Source organism: Acomys russatus, chromosome 18 (genome assembly GCF_903995435.1).
Source record: "Acomys russatus chromosome 18, mAcoRus1.1, whole genome shotgun sequence".
Lineage (NCBI taxonomy): Eukaryota > Metazoa > Chordata > Mammalia > Rodentia > Muridae > Acomys > Acomys russatus.
Window position 1 is genome coordinate 17715678 of NC_067154.1, and position 26757 is coordinate 17742434.

At 42.1% G+C, this 26757-nt stretch overlaps 1 protein-coding gene across 1 annotated transcript; it reads left to right on the top strand.

The window, feature by feature from the left end:
• Positions 1-943: 943 nt before the first annotated feature.
• Cpb2 (carboxypeptidase B2) lies at positions 944-26380 on the top strand. The gene is made up of 10 exons (XM_051160601.1): positions 944-991; positions 1421-1525; positions 5411-5629; positions 9448-9549; positions 11072-11176; positions 14538-14648; positions 15821-15914; positions 18325-18527; positions 20602-20689; positions 26075-26380. Exons 1-10 carry the CDS (start codon positions 944-946, stop codon positions 26257-26259), a joined length of 1260 nt encoding a protein of 419 aa, XP_051016558.1. The 3' UTR covers positions 26260-26380.
• The last annotated feature ends 377 nt before the right edge of the window (positions 26381-26757 follow it).

Here is a 26757-nt window from a genome sequence, read left to right on the forward strand (position 1 = left end):
TTCTGCTTGTAAAACTGTGGTTCTTAGCCAGGGAGTAGTAGGCACAGAAGCCATAAGGAAACATTTATTAAAATGTCTGTGTCTGGGCCCCACCTCCCCAGGAAGCCCAAGACGTGGAAGAACAGCAGGTAGCAGAGAATAAATGAGCCAGTGTTCCTAAGTGCTCTCTGGGAGACAGAGATCAGATCAGTTTGGAGGTGCAGTCAGCAAGGAAGTGCTTGCTATGTGCAAAAAACGGGGAGAAAAAAAGCCAAAGCCGGAGGTTGTGGAGGCGCTTTCATTGCAGGGGTGAGAGGGTGCGGGCTGACTCAGCAAGGAGAAGGGGCCTGGTTCTATTTTCAGACTGCAGAGCAATTAGCAGGTCAGGCAGGCATAGATTTGCTTTAGCAGACTCCCTTGTTACGGGAATCCCACTTCTGGGAGGAATGGCCCTGCAGGAACACACTCAGTGCGCAGGCCTCTTGAGCAGCAGCCCTGGGCAGCAAGGCCTCAGCCTGAGGTGTGTCCCATGGGTGGCGGCTAGGGAGTCACCTGTGCCTCTGGCAGGCACAGAGCTGAGTGGAACATGGTAGTGGCCCTCTCATAAGGTAAAATGAAAAGTCTCTAGAGAAAGAATCAAAAACCTCAAACATCATCACTTGGTTCTGTTCCTAGTTTATTTTCTACTTTTATTCTTTAGCTTAAAACCAACCAACTAACCAACCAACCAACCAACCAACCAACCAACCAAGCAACCTGAGTTTCGTTTTGACATTTTCATACATATGTCCCAGTGCAGTGTCCTCATTTACTTCAGAATCTCACTGCTTATTCTGAGACCGAGAAGATGATTTTAGACAAACTAGCTATGATCCTTAATTGGCTAGTCTTTGCTAAGAAAATGATAACATCTGCCTGGTTGATAGTCTAATGAGCAAAGTTGATATTCTAATGAGTGGCGGAAATGAGTGTGAACGCCCGTTGGAGAAGAGTGCAGCAGAATGAGAAAAATGTAAATATTCAGAGGCATTGGATGAAAGAAAGAGACACTAACGTGACAGTGATATCAAACACATGGAATCCTTACTAAGTGAAATCAGTGCGCAATCCAACTTCTTCCGGGAGAGAATTTCGTTTTTCTCTTAGGCACCTAAAATACGCATCCAGCGCCCCGGTGGAGCTGTAAATGTATTCATCTACTCATCAAATACTAAGCGTCTGAAGTGTTCCAGGGCCTGTTTGGCAGCTAGAGTGACAGTGGATAAAAAGAACTCGCTGAAAAATGAGTATTTATGTTACTGTGTAGGGGGTGGAGATTGGCTGAGAGGCGTCCTTGTCACCGCCCTTTTAGAGACAAGGCTTCTGCCGGCCTAACTATAGGTGCAACTGATGTAAACAACTCAGCTTTCAATTTACCAATTTCCCCCCCTGGAAACTGTAGGTTGTTCTCTGGCAGCCAGTGACAGCTGACTTCATTAAGAAGAAGAAAGAAGTGCACTTTTTTGTGAATGCGTCTGATGTCCACAGTGTTAAAGCCCATTTAAATGTGAGCGGAATTCTATTTAGGTAGGTACCCTTTGCTACCGACAGCTGTGATGACACCTACTGCGGCTCTGACCAAGATGGCGTGATTACTTTGTGGGAAAATCCAGTGCATTAAAAATAGTGTGGTGGCAGTTTCTGAGACAGGCTGGTAGTAAGACCCCATACCCCACTCAGGGATAAGTGGTTTAACCTCTTACCACCTCAGTCCTTCATCCAAATTAAGACTTTAGTGGTCTTCAGAACCTCCCATTCACCCTCCTTCTGTGACTACTCCACTCCTAGACCTGGTGGGCAGAGCTGTCATTCACTGTGCATATTAGTCATCTAACTCCTTATTGTAATTAATAATAATAATAATAATAATAATAATAATAATAATAATAATAATAATAATAATTGGACAAAGAAACCTAAGGAAAGATGGAAGGCATATTAGGCAGGGTTCTCTAGAACTGGCAGAATGTGTGTGTGTGTGTGTGTGTGTGTGTGTGTAATACACACACATATAACATACATATATAATGTGTATATGTGACATGTATAACATATATATTATAATATGTATATGTGCTTTACATATTTATATAATTATACTGCATATAAATAATATAATTACATATACAGAGAAATATATACTTAGTAGTGGGCCTACTTGCAAAGAATTTCCTTTGCTACTATGAGCATGTCTGTTTTGCCTGCACACACCATGGGCGTGCCTGGTGGCCACAGAGCTAGAAGAGGACATCAGAGGCCCTAGAACTTAACATGTCTCAGCTGATCTTCAGAGTGCTTTGGAATCCTAAAGAAGTAAGCTCTATTCAATACAGTGAAGGAGTGCCTCAGCAGCAGAGTAGATGAACCTGTCAGTAAGAGAGAGAGAACAAGCAGGCAAAAAGCAAAAGCTCCTTTCTTCCATGTCCTTTAAATAGGCTGTCACAAGAAGGTGGGGCCCAGACTTAGGATGAGTCTTCCAGGCACAAATGGTCCAGACTTAAGATGACTCTTCATACCCCAAATGACCCAGTTAACTAATATTCCTCACAAATGTATTCAGCTGCTTAAGTGTTTAGTTAATTCCACATGTAGCGAAGTTGACCAACAAGAAAAGCCATCGTGGAAGGGTTTAATGTAGCACACAGGCCATCATGGCAGGCAGAGCAAGGTGCCATCCACAGTCAGGAACGCAGAAAGCGATGAATGCTGCTGCTGACCCCTTCTCTTCTTTTTATTCAGCCCTAGACCCCAACCCATGGAATATCACCACCCACACTTAGGATAGGCCTTCTTGTTTCAGTGAACCCAATGTAGAAAATCCCTCATGTGCCCAGACACCTTTTCCCCCAGTGACTCTACAGACTTCCAGGTTAACAAGAAGCATCACACCTTGGTAGGCTCTGGGATATCTTCTGGAAAAGAAGATTCTGTCACAAATCCTTTCTTCTCAAAGTTAGCAAATGTTTGTGAAGATCCAGCCTTCAACAAGACAGCTAGCACTGCAGTTTGGGACTGATGCTTTTTTTTTTTTTTTCCGAGGCAGGGTCTCTGTGTCAGCCTTTGCCATCCCAGACTTGCTTTGTAGACCAGGCTGGCCTCGAACAGTGATCTACCTGCCTCTGCCTCCTGAGTGCTGGGATTAAAGGCGTGCACCACCACACCTGCCTGGCACTGATACTTAATCACCTAGTGTACACTGGAGATAAAATAACCCTCGCCATGCATCTTAAGTGATTTAAAAGTGTTAAAACAAAACAAAACAGTATATTGGGTTGTTGCAGAATGCTTGATCTCATTGTGAACCCTGAGATTGTGAACTGTAAAAATGTGTTTCTTGTTTGGTGGTTGAGCCCTAACACACACCTTTAAGCGAAGAACTTTCCTAGCACACACCTTTAATTCAAGAGTGTTCTGTACATAGGATTTAATAAAGTTGACCCTAGGTCAAGAGGCGGACCAAGAAACCAGCTGACAGGGACTAAAGAGTAGGAGGGACTTTGAGTTCAAGGGTTTTTATATCATGGTGGATAAGAAAATGGGCGCTTTTAGGCTTTTGATCTTTGAGCTAGCAAGCCTTTGGCCTTGGGTGTTTGTTTGTTTTTTCCTTTTCCTCTTGGGCTGTCAGCTGAGCTAGTAAGCTTTTGGGGCATTTCCTTCTGAGATGTGAGCTGAATAGGAAGGTCAACTGGGCACTTCATCTGCCTCTCTGAGTTTAGCAGATTTTTACTCCAGTATCTGGATCCTGAGTCTTCTTTGGTAAAATCAAACAGTTGTGATTTTCTTTCTTTCTTTCTTTCTTTCTTTCTTTCTTTCTTTCTTTCTTTCTTTCTTCTCTTTAACAACATTGGGTGCTGTTTCTGTTCAGAATCCATTCCCTCTTTTATATCTCTAGACTACTTTTTCCTCTCCTGACACACTGTCCACGAGCCAGAGTCCCCCTGCTGTCCTTTGTACTTCTTGAGACCATGGTCTTACGTGTGACAGCAGGCACCTCCTGTTTAACATGTTGGGAGAATTGTTGATGGTTTATTAGAGGTATTTACTGTACCTCAGTACAAGAACTGTACTGAGCAAAGCCACACATTGTTACACTTGTCCTTCTAAAACTGGACAAGGTAGATACTGTTCCCAGAGACAGATGAAAAATGTTTAAAGATTCACTTATTTTTATTTTATGGGTATTTTGCCTGCATGTATAACTATGAACCACTTGTATGCCCTGCCCTTAGAGTCCAGAAGAGGGCATCAAATTCCATGAACTGGAGAGAGAAATGGTTGTAAGCTGCCATGTGGGTTCTGGGAACTGAAACCCTGTCCTCTGCTGGAGCAGCCAGTGCTCTGCATCATCTCTTCAGCCCTGGTGTGTGTGTTGGGGGTGGGGTGGAAGGGTAGGAGGTGATTTACAAGGAAACTTTGCAAAGTCATCCAGTTGAAATATGATGGAGGCAGAAGGCAGACTCAGAATATCCAGACATCGAAATCGTGACTTTTAGCCATTGGCCTAAATAAAGAACTTTTTATTAGTATGAGAGCGCATTCCGAATGTTCATCTCAGCTGATGAATAGGGCTGATCAAGCACTTGCCTCGTTAGCAGGGTAAGCAGGCTAACAGTCTCAATCTAACCTTTCCCTGCATCTTGACTTGGCAAAAGTTTGCTCATGTTTCATTCTGCAGGACATCTGGAATCTATCTGTGAAAAACAAGAAAGAAAGGTGGCCTACTTCTCTTGTGTCCTCCACTGAAAACAGATCTTGTTCTGGACTGAAGTAGATTGAATGTTTCATGGTCTAGCCAGATTTCTGTTGCTGTGATAAACACTAAGACCGAAAAAGCAGCCTGAGAAGGAAAGGGTTTATTTAATCTTACATATTATGGTCCATCATTGAGGGATGTCAAGGCAGGAACTCAAGGCAAGAACTTGCAGCAGTAAAACCACAGAAGATTATTGCTTACTGGGCTTACTGTCGGGATCACATTCAGTGACCTTTGTTGACCGGCCCTGGCCCACCTGCCTAGGGATGGTACCACCTGCAGTGGGCTTGGCCTTCTTACAAGCAACCAGCAATCCAAAACAACAACAAAAAGCCCCCATTGGATTGCCCACAAGCCAATCTGGTGGAGGCGGTTTTTCAATTTGAGGCTACCTCTCCCCAGGTGTGTCAGTTGACAGCCAACTTCAGCCATCATGTTTGTCATAGAAAGCTCACTGGAGAACCACAGTCCAGAAACATCGATGTGGGTAGAGCAGGAGGAGATGTAGGCAACCCTGAAGGTCTGAGCCATCATACTCTCTCCACAGTGTCCACAGGGCTCTGCTAACAGGGCTTGTGGGTCCGTCTCGTCTCAGTATGTATGCAGCTGTGTTGTTTTCCTTGCCGAACTGATCTTTAGACCTGCTGGCAACTCTCCCACAAGCTCACACACTGTGGCTGCAATGGGCCACGTGGGAAGGCCAGCCAGCGCTATGCTTGGAAACCGCTCACCTTCTGTTTCATCCTCAGCGTCCTGGTGAACGATGTGGAAGATCTAATTCAACAGCAGACTGCCAATGACACGGTCAGCCCCCGGGCCTCCTCCTCATACTATGAACAGTATCACTCACTAAATGAAGTAAGTTATCCTGCCACTCCTCAAAGAGGCCGTTTGCACCAGTATCACTCACTAAATGACGTAAGTTATCCTGCCACTCCTCAAAGGGGCCGTTTGCACCAGTATCACTCACTAAATGACGTAAGTTATCCTGCCACTCCTCAAAGGGGCCGTTTGCACGTAGCCAGCATTGCCGTTTCAAGGAATCATGACCAACTAAGGGCTTATTTTTTTTAATCACACTTGAGTTGATTGAATGGTGATAATTCATCCTCTGGGAAGGTTGCCCCCATGCTTGATGAACAGGCTCTACAATGGCATGCGGATCTGAGACTAAGTGTCGCTGGCATCTCTGGGGAAAATACTGAAGAAAATATTGAATGCTAATAACAACAGAAAATAAAAGAATAAAACTGCTGTGCTGAAACTGGCAAAATAATTGCAATTGCTCATATATCTTTGAGCCATTACCTGAATTGTATCCTTAATGAATAATCATTAGATTATTCATTTAATTCATAGAATTAAAATGGTGCATTCACTTATATTAAAATGCTACAGATGAATGCATTTTATCCTTCTGGGTAGGAACCTTTAAATCAGGATGTCTTTGATTAGATGCCTAAAAATTGGCAGAAGCCACATCTTAAACTTGGGTAACAAGAATCAATTTTATATTTGATCTTTGAAATCATCTGTTTCTTTCCAGTTGGTTAATGCAGAACTCAGTCTGCTTCTAGAGCCTATATGCCTGGCTGATTGATGGGGGTGTTATATTGTCACACCCCCGAATTATTTCTCTTTAGCATCCTACAGCTATTTATTCTACATAGGCCACTTCCTCCTAACAGCTGTCACCAGTGATGGGTGACAAACGATGCAATGAGGCTAGGTAGAAGTGGCTTGAAACACAGAAGATGAGTGTGATGCCACTGTGTTGAGCTTGATGGACAGAGGGGTAGACCTTAAACAGGAGGACTTCAAAATACATTAAAAATTTTATTTTTCCAGAAAGTTGTGTTGTCTTACAAACAAACACCATGACTGCATTCACTTGCTAGGGAGTCCATAGCAAAACAATACAGACTGCCTAGGAATTTATTTGGTCATATTTCTGGAGGCAAGAAGTCCAAGGTCAAAGTGTTGGCAGGTTTTGGTTTCCTTTTGGGGCCTCTTTCTGTGACTTGTAGACAATTATTTCCTGGCCCTCAAATGCTGTTCTAGTTTGCTTTCTACTGCTGTGATCAATGTCGTGACCAAGCAACTTGGGGAGAAAAGGATTTTTTCTTATGCTACCCAGAACCACCTGTCCAAGGATGGCACTGCGCCCAGTGGACTGGACCCTTCTCTCAGTTCAAAAGGAAGAAAGTGCCCTACATACTTGTCTGTAGCCGTTTGATAGAGGCGATTTTGTTTTTGTTTTTCAGTTGAGGGTCCTCTTCTCAGATAATGCTAGCTTTTGTAAAAGTTGACATAAAACCACCCAGGATGTGTGGCTTTTCTCTTAACCTTCGCGCCTGTCCCCTTCCGTCTGAATCTCTCCTTCTTTTAAAGACAGCAGTTGGCTCAGTGCCGCCCTTGAACCTTACCACAGTCACATTCTTTGGTTCCAGTTGGGGAAATACAGTGTATCATCACCGGGGTATTTTCAGAAAGTATTTTAAACTTCTCCAAATCCTTTCTAAGAGACACATGGGAAATGTGGTGCTTTACTTTCAGGAAATTCTTTTCTCTCTTCCCTTCTACTTATCGTCACCTCATCATGCTCTCCACCCAAGAAGGTCTAGTAAGCTCACCAATGAAGCTGACTTGATACAACTCTGTTGGAAGAAATCTGCTGACTCAACAGGGCTACCACACTGATTAATCCATGTTGGACTTTCTTCAGATCGGCCCTGGATAAGAAATGTAGGAGACAGGATTCTAGTGAATAACCCTTTGGTAGTTTAGTGTCTGACACCTTAGAAGCCGATAATGTCAGAACTTGGTGACGGGCCTTTCAGGAGCATCTTTGTCCCCAAGATTGGTAGCAGAACTCCACACATGCTCTCACTGATTATGCCACCACAAGAAGACCCTGGGTAAATGATGCTCCAGTTACCATCAGCCAGGATTGCTGTGTGAAATCATACTAGAAAAGCTCCCAGACACAAAACCAGAGTGTTGGTCATCACGAGTTCAGAAGGCTCAAGAATCCCTGGGAAGTTGATCTGTAGTAAGATGTGACCAAACTTGGTCCTAGCTATCTCAATTCAGATGACAATTCACAACCTGCTTTAAAGGGGTTGCTAACGTCAGCCCCAGACATTATTTTCTCCTCCCATTGTGGTTTGGATAGAGCCTCAGATTCTACTGGATTTGTGTGCTGCAGGGAGTTCAGAACGAAGCCACTGCTAGTGGTGGAGCTGCTTTCTTCAGCCCACCCTCCTCTTTTCCTTTTGTTGTCACAACAATCTCATTGGGTTTCCGGTGGGAAACAATAAAGCTGACACCTTTCCTGTGTAAGAATGGTGCCCACATTGCCTTGGTCCTAAAAGGTGAAGTGTGTGTGTGTGTGTGTGTGTGTGTGTGTGTGTGTGTGTGTGTGTGTGTCTGTGTCTGTGTCTGTGTCTGATTCAGCTAGACTTGCTGGTCAGTGAGCCCCAAGGGTCTGCCTGTCTCTATCCCTCCCAACATACTCCCCCTTCCCCAGTGTTAGGATTAAACATGCATGCTGTAGTGCCCAACTCTTACACAGGTGATGATGATCTGAACCCAGGTCCTCACACTTGCTTGGCAACAGTACTATAGCAACAGTTACTATAGCAACAGTAACCTCCCTTGCCCTGAATATCTTTTTTTTTAAAGCCCTATAATGTGAGCTCCAGGATGCTTGGTAGGAGGACTACAATACAGAGTCTCAATGTGATGAGTCTTTAAAACAGGGTTCTCAATCTTTCCTACACTGCAACTCTTTAATACAGTTTCTTGTGTTGTGGTGACTCCCAACCATAACATTATTTTTGTTGTTACTTCATAACTGTTAATTTTGCTACTGTTATGAATTATAATGTAAATTTTTTTAGAGAGAGAGGTTTGCCAAAGAAGTTGTGACCCACAAGTTGAGAACCACTGCTCTAAAAAAACAAAAAAGAAAAAAACCAAAACCCTTTGAAGTAAGGCATAGTGGCTTAAGACCATAACTTCAGCATTCAGAAGGCTGAGGCAGGAAGTTCAAGACCAGCCTGGGTTACATAGTGAGATTCTGTCTCAAAAGACAAAACAACAAAAAGCCCAAAGTATAACTCAGTGCTAGAATGTCCATCTATCATGTACAAGGCCCAGAATTCCATCCTTAGAACCAGAAAATGAATAAAACATGTCTGGGCTGGAGAGATGGCTCAGCAGTTAAGAGCACCAGCTCCTCCCTCTCCCATGGAACCTGGCTTCAATTCCCAGCACCCACATGGTGCAACCATGTAACTCCAGTTTCAAAGGATTCAATGCCCTCTTCTGGCCTCCAAGGGTACCCAAGTGGTGCACAGACATATACTTATAGACATAAAATAAAATTAAACAGACGTCAATAATTTCCAAGGCCACATTTGAAAAAATAACTCTTTGCTCTTTGCTTTTTAGAGCTATTTTACCTTTCCCCTAATCTTTAGAACCTATCAAAACTCTGCTTTTATTCCTTTTCAGCAGAGGAAATATCCCATCCATCCCAACAGTTTTCGGTCCTTCACTTCCTTTATAGGAGAAAATGGTGCCTGTCAGTGCGGAAGCTGCCTATTTCCTGTGTCGGGGACATCCTTTGACTTGCTTGTCCTGTGACTAATCTGTGGCTTCTGCTCACATAGATCTATTCCTGGATAGAAGTTATAACTGAACGGCATCCTGACATGCTCCAGAAAATCTTCATTGGTTCATCATATGAGAAGCACCCACTTTACGTTTTAAAGGTAAGTGAGGAGAGTCACTTAGAGGGGGAGATTCGCTCTCCAGTGCTGTTTGTTATGACCTAGTTCCACTTTTCCTCAAATTCTGAAAGTATTTTTATTTCAAGCATTTCTTAAGTGTAATATCCAGCGACTTAGGGATAAAGTACCTTTAATTTTCTTCCCCTTGAGTAATGAGTTTATTCTTGTGAAACGCAGCTCTGGAATCTGCACCACTTTCCGTGGCCTTCAGCTGCCACACTCATAAAACAAAGGGAGTAGCCTGGGCTATTCCCCAAGCCCTTGTTCTATTTATATCACTGCCTCCCTCCCATTGGCCAGGAGAGAGCTGCGCTTAGACAAACAGAAGCCGAGCTTTTGAAACCAAAGTAGGAGCTGAGCCACCAAACCGTGTAAGGAGAGAGAGTAGGGCAGCACAGCAGCCTTTCCTCGGCCATGCCCCATGTGGCTATTCCCTTTCAGCTGCAGAGTCCTGTGGGAGGGAATTTGATTTTTGAAGATTAGTTGCAAAAATAATTTCAGGTTATGCAAATAAGGGAGAAGAGTTGTAAAAATTATTGAATATGTAGAATGGCAAAAAGAAGAAAAGAGTTAACTATCTCCATCTATATCAACCTAGGAGTGTTTCTCTCTCTCTCTCTCTCTCTCTCTCTCTCTCTCTCTCTCTCTCCACACACACTAATGCTGCCCATATGTGGATAGATATAGATTCATCTGCTGAAGCATGGTAGACTTTCAGGGGCCTCTTTCCTAGAGAAAATTAACTCTCCCTCCCTCAGTGGCCATCAGCTGCCAAGTTCCTCCCCAGCTAAAGGCGGGACTTCATGAGCGTCTCCTCCAATCCCACTGGGATTTTATCTGGCTCGACCTCAAGAATCCTTCTAAAGACTTCAGAGGTCACTGTGTAAGACTGAGTGTTCTTGCTCCACAGAGTTGACACCCTGTACTAGGCCTCCATCCTGCGCATGAGGTCAAAGCCCCTGTCCCTAATCTAATGGTACCAGTTGTATGAATCAAATGGTGATGTGTTCATCCTTTGGGGGAGGAGTGGAGAAATAATATGTGCACAAGAAGTGTACTCCATGGGGAAAATTTGAGGGAGTTTGTATTTCTGAAGTCTCTACCCTTCCCGTGGACAGCTGCCCACCAGCAAACACCATTTACCTCTGAGGAGTAAAGACACTCTTAAAGCAGCAGGTCTCTGCTTCTTTTTCAATCTACCTGCCTATTCAGTCCTGGGCCAGAGGACTTAAACAGACCTGACTTCAAAATCATTCCCAATTCACACATGCATCAGACCCAAGCAACTTCCCCTTTCATCTCACCAGCCTTTCAGTTTGCGTTGCAAATTTTCAAGAGAACAATTTATATGCAGCAAGTCCATTGAAAGGTTGGAGTAAAAGAAAGAAAAGGTGGGGATATGTTGTTTGTGTTATTTATTTATTTATTTACTGTTTGCTTGTGTGTGTGTGTGTGTGTGTGTGTGTGTGTGTGTGTGTGTGTGTTTGTGTGTGTGTGTATGCAGGTTTCAGGAAAGGAACAAACAGCCAAAAATGCCATATGGATCGACTGTGGAATCCATGCGAGAGAGTGGATCTCACCAGCTTTCTGCTTGTGGTTCGTAGGCTATGTAAGTACCTAAGTACCAGTACTTCCCATGGGCCAGTGTTTTCCTGCAAGGGATCACCAGAGTCACAATTAACCGGGTTTTAATTAAGCAGCATTTCCCCACATCACATCCTGGAATTCTTGGTTCATGTTTTACAAGCAAAGCTTGGAAAACTGTAGTGTCCACACTGAATGAGAGTTAAGAAACAACATATTATTGGGTGATAAGCTTCCTAAGCAGGAAAAACATATTTGAAGCAACTGCCTGTTCAGTCCTCCTCCTCCTCCTCATCATCATCATCATCACGTTGGTTTGAACTGTCTGAACATCTTCTGCCACATCCCATCCTTGGGAACCAAACATGAAGCAAACATTTACAGAACAGATAATGCATTTCCAGGTGCCATAATAAAAAAAGTCTCCTCATGAAGAAGGGATTGTCATTAAGAGTAAGCCATATACAAGACAAGGAGGATGCCATAAAAGTGGCATGTAGGAAGGCTCTAGGCCTCCATAATGAATAAAAACAGTAAGATTATGCTTCTAATCCTACAAATAATGCCATCCACTTGATTAACACAAAGACACAAGTCCTGGAAAATTCAAAATGCATACCCCCTTGATAACAGTATTCATAAAGGCTATAACACAAAATAGACCACTCAGAAAATTAAGACATCACTGATTTGATCTCTCCTGACAAATAGAACACATCAAACATGAAGCTGTCCTAACAAATGCAACACTCCCAACCACCATCACCTGCTTTACAGAATTCCCTTCCCCAACATGACACTATTCCTGGAGAGACATGAATAAATGTCTACTTAATCCAGAAAGGGAAGTAGCCTCAGGCCAAAGTAAGGATAGCATCCAAGAACCAGTGGGTTTACTGGGGTTACAGATGGGACTGTGAGTGAAGAGTTACTCCCAGGAGCCAGAATGACCTAAAGACAGCTGTTATCACTGAAAGTCCACCTCAACATGACTGACAAATCACGAAAGCTGGAGCCCCAAAGCTCACTGCACAACTCGCAGGCAGCTTTACACACTGAAGAGTGTCTCTTCCAGGCAGCTTGGCTAGTCTGATCCTCATCCAGGGAGTTCATCTGCTTTGTGTCTCTCCAGAAATCCGTACCCCTTGGCAATCCTTACTTCTCACTTGTACAGTTTCAAGGGTTTTCTAAGACTCCTGAGTTTTATACTGCCGGAGCTTCTTAATAACCTTCCTTTTAGAACTTCCTGTGTTTCAAAGAGCTTCTAAGGATATCGGTACCCAGCAGCACTGCAGCATCCCTAAAGCATACTGAACAGTTTCCACCCATCTTTGGAACTATTTGGACCAAATGAGATTGGTTCTGACTCACGAGACCCTCATCAGCCCAGCCATTTGGTTGCCTTGAATCTTACACAAGATGGATAGCTTTAATAAAGGGATCATGAGGCAGTCAAGAAGGAAGATACTTGCAAGAAAGTGAGAACGTTTCTTTTTCATCTACCTCTGAAACTTAAGATAGCCAGAATGGAACCCCAGTATACTGGCAATGATTCATTTAGCAAAGTCACACTTCATGCCTTTCTTTCTCAACACACCTTTTCTTCCTGTTACGTAGTTACCCTTTATCCACTTGCTGAAACTTTCTAAGATGATCTTATTTATTGCACAAATATTCATAAGTTGACTATGAGAGCATAGGCTCTGGAGATATAGGGAATTAAATAGGGTTTGAGGATCTTACCATCAAGTATTTTTATCTTAATAGTACTCACTGGGTCCTTTTTTACGCAAGTCAATAATTGTGTCAGTAATTTCCACTGAATGAGCATTCAAGAAATTCCAGCACAACCAGCCTAAAAAACTAACCCAGGTCACTGGCCCTTAAAATAGCTCAAGCCAGTGCAGGAGAGAAAGCAAGTTCAAATACTTTCAAACAGTCTGCATGGGGTTAGGGTTGTAACTCAGTGTGCGAGTTTTCCTAAGGCACGGGGTTCAAAACATGTTTTGCGTAGGTAGATTTTACTTTGAAAAGTTACTTTCTCCTTCTCCATGCTGTCTTAAATAGCCTCTACTCAGTCAGTGTCCCTCCTTTCTGTTTAATCCCTGTCAGCTGGTTGCTTGCTCTGCCACTTGGCCTAGGGTAAATTTTATTGAATCCTATTTACAGAATGCTCTTGGATTAAAGGTGGGTGCTAGGGCTGGGCCACACTACAAATGCTTGTTCACAGTAAACAGAAAGCTCTAGGATCAAAGACAGCCACACCACGATTAGAAACAGGTTTTTACAGTTCACAATCTCCCTCCATCTCTTTGGATCCTTCACTGTGGATTAAAGAAATTCAAGGGCTAACATTGAGAATCAGTGATAAAGGAAAGTGAATCAATGAAGAAAGTTTTCACACCGCACGTATCAAAATAAAATGCACTGGAGGCTAGAGAGACGGTTCAGTGGTTAAGGACACCAACCAATTCTCATAACATCAAAAAAAATTTTTTTTTTTTTTAAAAAAGGAACACTGTAAAAATCAAAATGGCACATGCCTTATTACTTTGGAATAGGCTCCTCTGTTGCTGTTCTAAAAATGAATATTACATTCCTCCTGGAAAATGACATCAGCATAATTCACAAACCTGTAACAGGAAGTGCACTTAACTGGTCACTCAACTATTTGAAAGGAAGTTTTTCTCATACGCATATTTTTCCTCCCTTTCATTAAGCTTTTGCCTCTGACTTGAAGATTTAAGAAACACTTTCTGCTTTCTTTCCGTTCTTTTATTTTGGCAAGCAACTGTGACAGGACTCTCACGGACATACAGGAGCATGTTGACTATCTGAAGGGAATAGGCAAAGACGTAGGTACAAGTTATGGAGTATTTTACTTTTTTTTTTTGTTTGTTATCTTATCATTTCTTGTTTTTGACCACATAAACATCTTAACAGACACTGTGAACAAATCCAATAAGCGATAGATGGATTTAGAAAAATACTTACACAAAAGCTGAATTGTCTATAGCATGGATGGCATTCTTTTCTTGTTTTATTTTGTCTTTCATTTTGGTTTTTCCAGACTTGGTTTCTCTATGTAGCCTTGGCTGTCCTGGACTCACTTTATAGACAAGGCTGGCTTTAAACTCACAGCAATCTGCCTGCCTCTGCCTCCTGAGTGCTGGGATTAAAGGCATGCAGCACCGCGCCTGGTTCATGGATGGGCGCTGTGTACAAGGCATTGGCCCATGTGGTACTGGAGTACCATAATTCAGTCACTTTAAGGGGCTGTGCAAAACTGTCAAATCAGTTAGGAAGAGAGGAAATCTCATTTGAAACTGAGGGCAAGCTTGGAAGGACCTGAAGGGAGACATGGAACACGCTTGGTTTAACTGCAGGTGACTCAGTTCTACGAGAAAGAGAAGCTGTACACCAATCTGATGAGGCACGTGAATTTTTACATCATGCCGGTGATGAATGTGGATGGCTACGACTACACGTGGAAGAAGGTGGGTGAAGGCAAAAGAAGCAAAATACGGAAAATACAGAGGGGCAGGGTGAACTATTCATGGAATCCTGGGCCTTGGCGACACAGTTTTACTAAGAAATAAAGTGTTCAATCATAGGAATTTTCAAATATCCATAAACACAGATGTAATCGCATACCAACTGCACACTAGCCCTCTAGGCATCCATCTGTGACAAAATACCTGAGCGTAAACGCTTAGAAAGAAGAAAGGTTGGTTTTGATCCAGAGTTCCAGAAATTTCAGTCAGTGGAGCTTGTGACAGGAGATCATGGCTGGAAGCACATGGTGAAACAAAATTCCTCCTGTCAGGATGGCTAGGAAGCAGAGAGTGAGACTGGGGGGAAGTCAATGTACCATTGTCCCCTACAAGGACACACTCTGCAGGGAACTGTTTCTTCTGCTAGAATCCACTTCCACTCCCTCCCAACAGTGCCTCAGGCTGGGAGCCAAGCCTGTAGCACTTGGGCTTCTTGTTAATGCTACAGATGCAAATCATCCCAAAACTCAAGGCTCCATTATGATTCATTTATGCCCTCTCCCGTCTTCTACTTCACCCATCATGTTTTTAAGAAATTCTGAGACACTGTATCATTATTTTATTGATAAACACTTCACCATGCATCTCAAAAAATAAAGAAACGCTTTAAAAAAAAAAAAAAGCTCATTGTTGCAGTGGTGGCTCATGTCTGTAACCCCAGTAGTTGGCAGAAGAATGGATGGGAGTTTGGGGTCAGCTTCAGCTAAGTGGTGTTCTGTAGGTCAGCCTGGGCTACAGTGTAAGACCTTGTCTCAACCAGCCAACCAGCCAACACATACCAACCCAAACCAGCACAGTACAGGCTGAGATGCACATCTCACAGTTTGAGCTGAGAGACAAGTTGTTTTACTTTGAAGGAGTTCAAAATGAGCTTTCCCATGACATTAGTTTAAAGGAAGCTAAAGAAGAAGGCCGGCGTGCAGTTGAACGGAGCCAGGTGAGTTCTTATACTTGTGTAGATCGAGGTCCTTGAGATAACATCATTTTGTTCGGCTCAAGCTAACAGTTTGAGTGGGTGTGACTGGGACCTGGCTGGAGATGGGGCTGTGGCAGAGACAGGATGCTCTGGCAGGATGGGCCGTCATGCTAACCTGTAAACCCCCTGGTTCCTTTAGAATCGGATGTGGAGAAAGAACCGTTCTATCCACAAGAGCAACCACTGCGTGGGCACAGACCTGAATAGGAACTTCGCTTCCAGACACTGGTGTGGTAAGCATTTGCTTCTTGCATCTTTTCATGGAAATGGCGGAAGGAGGCCCTTCCCCCGCCCCCACCATGAATTCAAAGTGATTACAGGGAGGCCTGACTAAATCAAGGGAATCACTTAGTAACAAATGTCTAAAGACAGTGTAGTGCTGTGACTGTTGACTGGAGCCAGCAAACCACTTCGACCTCTCCCTCCTGCTGCTGGCTCATCTTTAAATAAGGAAATTGAACCAGTTAAGTTTTATTTATTCTTTGATAATCTTAACACATAGAGACAATGTATCTTGATTATATCCATCTTCGACTTTCCCTCTCCCTCTTCCCAAACTGCCCTGAAGGTGTGGCTCTCTTTCATTTTCTCCTTTTCTACTTTCCTCCTCTCCCCCCAACCCTCCCTCCCTCCCTCCCCCTCCTTCTCCTCGTCCTCCTCCCCCCTCTTGCTCCCTCCTGCTCCTTCTCCTACAATTCACCAGTCCAATGAGGGTCGGGAACCTACCAATGACCAAATCCACAATGAAAAATGACCCCCTCCCCTGGCAACCATCAGTTGCAATGGCTCCTTGGCTGGGTAATGGAGCCTGGTGAGCTCTGGCCGTATCCACGCTGGAACTTTTGGCTGGTTTGATCTTGTGCAGGTGTGTGCAGCTAACCGTAACTGCTGTGAGTTTCGGAGCGCGCCAACCGCGTCAGTGTTTTCAGGCACAGCGTTTCAAAGCTCTGCTTGCAGTCCCTTGGCTCTTGTCTTCTTTCTTCAGCCCCTTCCGCTGTATTTCCTGTCCTTTGATATAGTTGATCCACTTAAGGCTGAAGACTCAACAAGGATCCGTTTTTAAAGGTCTCTTCTACTTTCTAAAAAAAAAAAAAACAAAAAACAAAAAACCTCAGAATGCCAAGGAAGTTATCAGAGCTGTCGCTTTAATACATCATCAGAGTAACAAAGATTAGGGGAGGGGACAGCCTTTCATTTTCAATTGTACAGGTAATTTTGTAATGTTTGAAAATATTTTCTTTCGCATTCAAATATTGCCATTCTTAACAAGTTCATTTTTTTTCATGAGTAATATAAAATACTAAGAAATGATAAAAAATATCTAAAATGATATTAAAGAAGCACAGTGGTAATTTATCATCCTCTGGCTTGAATGAGTTGACGTCTCAGTGAGCATGGACTTGTGTCATAGAAACAGTCTGCTCTTGGGGAGGCAGATGCAAGTTCACCCTTTCTTCCCACTGCACCCAACAACTATGAAGCCAAGCATGGTTGGTGTGCACGTTTAATCCAAGCACTCGGGAGGCAGACAGGCAGATCTCTGTGAGTTCAAGGCCAGCCTGGTCTATAAAGTGAGTCCAGGACAGCCAGGGCTATAAAATCAAAAACGAAAAAAAAGAAAGAAAGAAACAACTATGTATGGGCCAGGAAAGATGGTATACATCTGTAATTCCAGCACTCCAGAGCTGAGGCAAGCAGATAAGAAGGTTCAGAGTCAGACTGGGCTATGTAGCATGACCCTGTAAGAAAGTACAAACAAGAACTTCAGTCATCTGCCATGCTGAAAACATGTACATGTGACTTGGGTAAAATGTGGCTCTCTGGGGCTCCACTCCTGTGAATTGGGGACAAAGGAGAAATGGTGAAAGGCAGGTGTATTTGTCAGGGTTCTCTAGAGGAACAGAACTGATAGAATGAAAAAAATAGGTCTATTTACATATGCACACGCACGCACACACACACACATATACACACACACACTCTCTGATTTAAATAAAGCAATTAAGAAAAACCCCTCACAGGTGTACCTAGCCATGTGGGTTTTAGTTAATTCCAGGTGTAGTCAACTTGACAAGTAGGACAAAACCATCACTCAGGCTACCATACAAAGGGATACATATTATGGCTTCTCAAAGTACTTAATAAATCTTACTCTGGTAGCAAACATCATGGTCATATTGTATGTCATAGCCCATGTTTCTGACTATAAAAAAGATCTGGAGACTTATTTCCAAGGTCTCACTTCCATTTGAGGGCTCTTTTTTTCTTTTTTAAAAATGAGCTACGCTGATTTTTAAACTAAGAGCAAAAATAAAATCATTTATAGTTACCAAGGAAATTCAGTTTATTTTTTCTCATTTAACCAAAAGTTTGGAAACAAGTAGCTCCTGAGACATCCCTGGTTGTGTTTTCAGGATCCAAGAAGCCTGACCTAGGCAGTAAAGGGGACCCGCCTAGGATGGCCTTAGCAAGTTTGCTGTAAATACTTGACTTCAGAAGAAACACAGATGGTTATGGGCATCAGAAACATGCTCTTTAGAGAGCGCCCCCTTATCCATCTCTCTGAGTTTGCTGCACTATTGATATAAGAGGAATCAGTCACAAAGCACAGAGGACAATGTCACATTAACCCTTTTTCTACAGAGGAAGGTGCATCCAGTTTCTCCTGCTCTGAAACCTACTGTGGGCTTTACCCGGAGTCTGAGCCAGAGGTGAAGGCAGTGGCTGACTTCCTGAGAAGAAATATCAACCACATCAAAGCTTACATCAGCATGCACTCATATTCCCAACAAATCCTGTTTCCTTACTCCTACAACAGAAGCAAAAGCAAGGACCACGAGGAACTGGTAAGTGCTGCTTATTCTCACAAGCATCTTGGAAGTAAAAACAAGAAAAAGAAAAAGAAAAAAGAAAAAGGTGGGCAAACTTTTTTCCCTTCTCAGAACAATAGGTAGGTGTTTTTCTCTGCCCTCTAACTCTGCCAGGAATCAGCTCGGGTTGGGATTCTCTAAGAGAATTCTTAGCATTGCCGTGAAGCTGAGGACAGGAACTTCATTCCCAGAGAGTGGATTCCTTATGTTAGACAACCAGAAGCCAGGAGGGAACTGCTCACCTGACCTGATCTCTAGCAAGGGCAGGAAGCTGAGGATGCTGGGGTGACACAGTGGTCACTAACCTCCTAGGACAGCTTGCTTCTGGTTAACTGCTAGCCCCTCGCTTATGTGGGTGCCAGCAGTGGGAACTACTTAAGCACTGCCCTTTTTAACTCCCCAAGGGTTGGTGCTGTCAAGAAGCCATCAGCGTCTACACTGAGACAAACCTGTTCGAAATGTAGCAGACAAAACAGGATGCTCAAAGAAGGCCAATGCAGTCTGCTATCTTCTTACTGCTTTTTGGTCCCAGATGCTCTGTTTGGATTGATAGATAGGTATAAAGGATGCAGGACTCTCAATGGGTTGCACCAGTGGTTCTCAACCTTCCTAATGCTGTGACCCTTTAATTCAGAAGATTATTTTGTCACTGATTCATAACTATAATTTTGCTGCTGTCATGTGCATATCTGACATTCAGGATATCTAATGTATGACCGTCCCAAAGGAGTTACCACCAACACTGAGTATAGAACCACTGGTCTATACTCAGACTTAGTCAAACCCTTGTCCCGGGTGCTTTCCAGACAGTGTGGGTGCCCTGGCATTGGCACCTAAACAGTGTTTAGTGGATTGTCTTTACTGGTCCCTCTCTGTTCCCTGGCTCTCTTAACGGAATAAAGTATAGCTGCTTAGGTAGGTTGTCAATTACTTAGAACAAATGTATTTCCTTTTGCATTTTCTGCAAATAGCTTGTTTAAAATAAAAACTTACTTGATATTTATGGTTTTTATCCTCAAAGGAAACATTTTAAAGAAATGTTTATCACTTTTGTTATGTGTTTTTATTTACTAGTTTATTTGTTTGCACTGTGTGGAGAGAAATAAGAGGATATTGACCATGATGCAGTTGTAGAATTGGTCTGGTTTTACCTTCTTTGGTAGTTGCTATCAGCATGACTACCTAGTATGTATTCTGTCAACATTCAAAGAAGCACACACACACCTGAGCACACAAACACACCCACAAGTGCACACGTTATAGCACACATGTGGAAGTCAGAGGACAACTTGCAGGAGTTGGTTCTTTTCTACTGATGGGTAGCAAGGATTAAACTCAGGTCATCAGAATTGCCAGCAAGTAGCCTAACTTACCCACAGAACTACCCCACTGGCTCCTAAAAACAACTCTTTTTTTTACATGAGAAACTGGCATAACACAGTAGCCATGGATAGTCCTCTTCGTCCTTAAGTAACTGCTAGTGAATGCCATGGTGCTAGCTAGAAGACAAGTGTTTAGTGGGAACTTCAGAAGCCATTTCTAAGCGTTGGGACCACCTGTAGTAGAACCTGCTTCACATCAGTGGCAAGACCCTTCCGTTGATGAGTCTTTGGAAGCCATTAAACAAATACACAATAGAGTTTGTGAGAAGCAAATTCTCACAATTTGTAAAGTGGGTGCCTTGTGGGCACCTTAGAGCAGTGGAATTTAAAGTGTAGTGATAATTTTGTCTAGGAATGGAATAGCTCCCAGTATTATAAATATCTAGTTCCTTTTGCATAATAAATTAATTCCTGAAAAATCATGTGAGATTTAAAAAATGCAAATTAAAGAAAACATTCAAAGCATTGGCAGAGTTTAGGTTTGAAAGCTACTCAATTGTGATTGCCATAAATTGAAAATCTTTTTTTTTTAAGTTACTCTTTGGATAAACCCAGCCTTTTTACATATGTACTTGGATTCATTAATGTGCTTGTGCTTGTTTAGAAAGTTCAAACTCTCCTGTTTCAAAGCTTCAAATTGACCAACATCTTTATCTTATTGCTTCTAGTCACTAGTGGCCAGTGAGGCAGTTCGTGCGATTGAAAGAATTAATAAAAACACCAGATATACACATGGCAGTGGCTCAGAAAGTTTATGTAAGTATTCCTCCTCTTTCCCCTCACCCCTTTCTCTCCTCCCTTCTCTTTCTCTCCTCTACCCCATCTCTGCATTCTCTCAGCAGCTCTGGGGATGACACCCATGGCCTTGTGTATGCTGGACAACCATACTGTGACTGAGGGCATGTTTTCTTAGGACAATGTATCTTCTGGGAAGCTTCAATCATGAGACACAACAGAGATAGCTGTTTGGTTTCTAGTATAGGTTTAGTCTTCCAAATCTATTTTTTTTTTTTTTTTGGTTTTTCAAGACAGGGTTTCTCTGTGTAGCCTTGGCTGTCCTGAACTCACTTTGTAGACCAGGCTGGCCTCGAACTCACAGTGATCTGCCTGCCTCTGCCTCCTTAGTGCTAGGATTAAAGGTGTGCACTATCACGCCTGGCTTCCAAATCTAGTCTCTAAACAGGGTCATATTGAAGTAATCTTAATATTAGAAACAGAAGCATAATTTAACCAGTGACCATGCCGAACAAAGTCATGTTGACTGATAAATGCACTGGGCTGGACATGAGTTAGAATCTCTAGGATTCCTGTTTAAAACAAACAGGTGAACAAACAAAAACAGGTAAGGCCACATGCGCCTACATCTCTAGCACTGTGCTGGGGCAAGGGCGGGAAGGAAGGTTGTTGGGGCTTTCTGGCTGCCAGCCTGGCTCCCATGTCTTTAATGACTGTCTCAAGAGAATACAGTGGAGAGTGGTAGAGCAAGCATCCAATGTCCTCCATTGGCCTCCATATGCAGGTGTGTGTGCACATTCAGATATAACACACACACACACACACACACACACACACACCACCACCACCACCACCACCAACAACAACAACAACAACAAAAGAAGAAGAAGAAGAAGCCAAAGTGGTATTCAAGAGATGAAGCTTATCTCTACAGAGTTGGGGTCATATAATTAGTAGTCAAGTAATTAAGACGAAAAGGCCAGGCAAGGTCAAAAGAGCTATCATGTGATATAAACATCTAGAAGATGCTATTTGCCTTGCATGTATTTTAATGGCAGCCTGTTTCCTGACTCATAGTGAGAGCAACAAATGCCTTTGGTCCATTTCTACTGGGAGATATCTGTTGAGAAACTCCCAAGCAGACTGGCAGGCTCTGATTCTGTTCTTCTGAAGCCGAAGGACAGGGCGTTGGTTGACACAGTTCCTGGGGAGACAGGAACAAATGTCTGTTCACTCCAGACAGGGGAACTGACAACAGACCAAAGGAGGGACTAAACCCACTCCAGCCTAGATGATGGCTCAGGGAAACTGGAACCCTAGAGCATGCTGCTGGAATGTTTTATCTAGGAGGAATTTACTACTAAAAATGGGATAAGAACAAAAAACAAACATGTAAACAAATGTCAGCAACCTGCAGCTCATTGACCAAGCCAAGGTCACCACATAATTTCATAGCCTTCGAACCAGAATACTTTTCCTATTTTTTCAAATGTTCAAAAAAATGTAAATACTTAAATTTTGACACATCAAAATGATATGAAATTCATATTTGTTTCCATGAATAGTTTTATTGGAACACAGCCGTGCTCGTTAATTTGCATAGTATCTGTGGCAGCTTTCATGACAGCCAAGATAATTGCAACAGAGACCAGATGGCTCACAAAACACAAACTATTTCTAATCGCTTTTCAGAAAAAAAAAAAAAAAGCCTTGCCTACTCCTGATGCAAACAAATAGTAAAATAAAGTACAATTTCACTCAGCGATGTAAAGAAAATAAAAGAGACCTATAAGTTTGTAGCTGAGAGAAGCTGTGTGGCTAACGTAGCCTGGCAAGGTGACTCTCTGTAGGTGGCATTCTTTGGAAAACTGTTAAGTAGCTGCCAGACGACAGTGTAATATGTTATATAAAGGCATGAAAAAGGTTTTGAGACAATATAGGGCAGGCCCATGATCTTACTTAATAAATATGATTGACACAAGATTGTAACAGCAGTTTCTTCCTTTCAATACTGCTATAAGAACCAAATGCTTTAGTAGCAGGACAGTTAAGCTCTCCCTCTTCCTTGGTCTGCAATGGTCCCTGGAGTTGTCTGTCAGATTGAGCCACAAACGTTGGTCCTTTGGTATCGCTGACCCATGCTGCCTCTTTTGACATAGGGAATTTCCACACACATTCACCTAGGATATGTGTGTGTGTGTGTGTGTGTGTGTGTGTGTGTGTGTGTACAGGATAAAGGATGGAACTATAAATGTTAGGCATTTGTTGATCATAATTAGCAGAAATACTTATGGATGGCTGAACACCTCCACTGTTGATGGATGTTTTAAAAGTATTTGAAATACTGCATAAGTCATTTATAATCCCATCACTCAAGAGGGGGAAGCAGGAGGATCGAGAGTTTAGGGACATCCTGGGTTATATGGAGAATTTGAGGCCAGCATGGGCTACATGAGACTCTGTTTCAAACACATATAATGCAAACAAATCACACAATCAATCTAAGCACAGATAGGAAGAGGTAAAGTGGTTCTTCTTTGTACATTACATATTTTTAATGGGAAAACTTTAGACCATCAATCAAAGCTATTAATAACATAGTTTTAAGTAAGGTGGTTCACTAAGTGCTAAATACATATACAAATGTAACTACCATATATGTAGAAGTAACCAGGCAGAAAATAAAAGTAAAATAAGGTATGTCAGTACATTCCTGTGATCTCAGCACTTGGGAGGACAAGGCAAGAAAATCACTAGCTTGAGGAAAACTTAAAACTAGTTGCAAGGCAGGCTGGGCTATATAATGAGACCTATCACACACACACACACACACACACACACCACACACACACACACCACACACACACACACCACACACCACACACACACACACACATGCACACACACACACACACACCACACATACCACACACACCACACACACACACACACACACACACACACCACACACACACACACACACACACACACACACCACACACACACACACACACACACACACACCACACACACACACACACACACCACACACACACACACACACACCACACCACACACACACACACACACACACCACACACACACACACACAACACACACACACCACACACACACCACACACACACACACACACACACACCACACACACACACACACACACACACACACACACCACACACCACACACACACACAACACACACACCACACACCACACACACACACACACACACCACACACACACCACACCACACACACACCACACACACCACACACACACACACACACACACACCACACACACACACCCACACACACAACCACACACACACCACACCCACACAAACACACACACACACACACACACCACACACACACACACACACACACACACACACACCACACACACACGAGTATGGAGGCAGAGAGATCTGACTGACTGCTACAATGTGTATGGAGATATTTATGTGCACATGTGTACATAGTCACAGAAAGAGAGACAGAGAGACAGAGAAAGACAGACACGTAGAGACAAAGACAGAGACAGAGAGAGAAACAGAGAGACAGAGAGAGAAAGAGAGACACTTATCTGCTTGCCACAACATGTACGAACATATTTGTGTACATGCATACACACATACATATGTACACATGCACGTGGGTTGTTAAATGGGGACATGTATATACATAGACACACAATAAATATTTGCAACTACAGAAAAAATAAAAAACTTACTGAAAGACAAATGACAGGAGAAGTCTACCTGTTTTGGGCAATAAGCAAACACTATTAAAAATTTTCTGTAACTGATTTCTGTAATTGATGCAATCCCATGAACACTTAAAAAATATTGAAGGAAGCCTATGTGCTTTGTGATGGGTGAACAATATTGAACATTTCCCAAATAGATTTGTATATTCGATGCAACCTTATGAACATTGATATAATTTTGAAGTTTATTTGGAAGGATACATATGGTAGAAGAATTTGTTAGATGCTGAAAATAAGGCTAATTGGAGACACTTTGCTCCCCCTAGAGGTATTAAAGCATGTTATAAAACATAGGATAATTAGGAGGATGTGGAACTGAGCTTGGAAGAGACAGATCATTAGAAGGGACTAACGGGCACAGACAGATATTCAAATATATAAGGACACTTGGTATTTCATAAAGAGACATTTCAAATCACTTGAACTATTTAATTATCAGCCCTGGGGAAAAAAACTGACAAAGTCATTAAGAATAAAAACTGAATTGAGTTATTAACACATCTTTCATGGAAATCGATGCCAAACTGATCAAATATTAAAGTACAAAAGCCCTGCCATATGCTTAAAACTTGATTGAGAAAAACTTCACATTTAACAGAGATCTAATAACATTAATGCTGTTCTTATAAACAATATATGAAATTAACCATGTAGAAAAGTGATCAAGGAAATTGATAGCAAACTCTAAAAATGAACAATATATGAAAGTATACAAATCACTGATAAAGAAATCTAAATCAAAGAAAAATGATGGTGGTATTATTATTATTACTATTACTACTACTACTATTACTATTACTATTACTATTATTATTATTATTATTATTTTTATTATTATTATTATTCCCAGAAAATTGCCAGGATGCATGATTCTTGCCAGTGGTGCAGGAGTTGGCAGTGGGTATATTCACACCCTGCTGGGAGAAATATGTTCCAGTCTTTTAAATAGTATTTGATAACAACAAGTGTGGTAACTATTAAGGGTATACAACATTAGTCAAGTAATTCTAACTCTAGAAAATACTCTGAAGTAATAAACATTGATTTTAAAATAAAGGTGCTCACTCTAAAGAAACTGTTATTTATCAGTATTTCCTTAAAATCATTAAAAACGATGTAGATTCAAACTCAGTAATAATACCTTTGGAAATGTTACAATAATTACCTCTAGAAATCCCACAAAATAGTAGCAGGAATTGTTTGACTTTATGTAATTAAAATTAAGTCAGAAAATGCTCGTACTGTGAAATGCACTAAATGTTAGTAGCAATTATCACTCCTTGGCCAGATTGTTGTTGAGTTCTCAGCAACATTTGCTTTCTTTCTTTCTTTTTTCTGGGAACTCACTTTGTAGACCAGGCTGGCTTAGAACTCAAGAGATCAACCAGCCACTGCAGGCTGAGTGCTGGGATTAAAGGCCTGCACCACCATCTCCAGACAAGCTAGGGTTGTTTTCTTTCTTAACATGTTTTCTTTTCCATGTTCACAATTTTCGGATAAGAAATTTAAGTAACTTAATCAGAAGAAAGCAAAATTATTTTCATTTCGACAAAAAATAAAATGTTAATTGATTTGAAATAAATGTATTTCAAAATCGCCTCTTTGTCTTCTTTTAGATCTAGCTCCTGGAGGTTCCGATGATTGGATCTATGATTTGGGCATCAAATATTCATTTACGATTGAACTTCGAGATAAAGGCAGATACGGATTCTTGCTGCCTGAGAGATACATCAAACCCACTTGTACAGAAGCTTTGGCTGCAGTCTCTAAAATAGCTTGGCACGTCATCAGGAACGTTTAATGCCTTGCCTCTGCTCCGTTATTTTTATTTCACCGATGTCAGCAACACTAAATTGTTGTTTCTTTCTAAGTTTAGTCAGTTTCCTTGGTTTTGTTGAAGAATAAAATGCGTAATACTTTGAGCTTAGAAGTGACCATGGCTCATGTGTGATTTAACTTTTTTATTTATTTTTTTCATTGTAAGAGGTTAGCTACTGGTACCCCCACCCCTTGATTTATGATGACCAGCTATCTTAAGCAGTTTTAAGTATATATATATATATCCACGTGTGTGTGTGTGTATATATGTATATATATTATGTGTGTGCTTCTGCGTGATTTTAAGCATCAGGTTCGTGCTGAACCCATCAGAGGCCAGAAGAAAGCGCTGAACCGGCTGTTACTGAAGTTACCGAAGGTTGTTAACAATCTCGTGGGTGCTGGAAACCAAACATAGTCTCTGCAAGAACAGCAACCCTCTTAACGGCTGGAGCCATCTCTCCAGCTCCTCTTAAGCAAC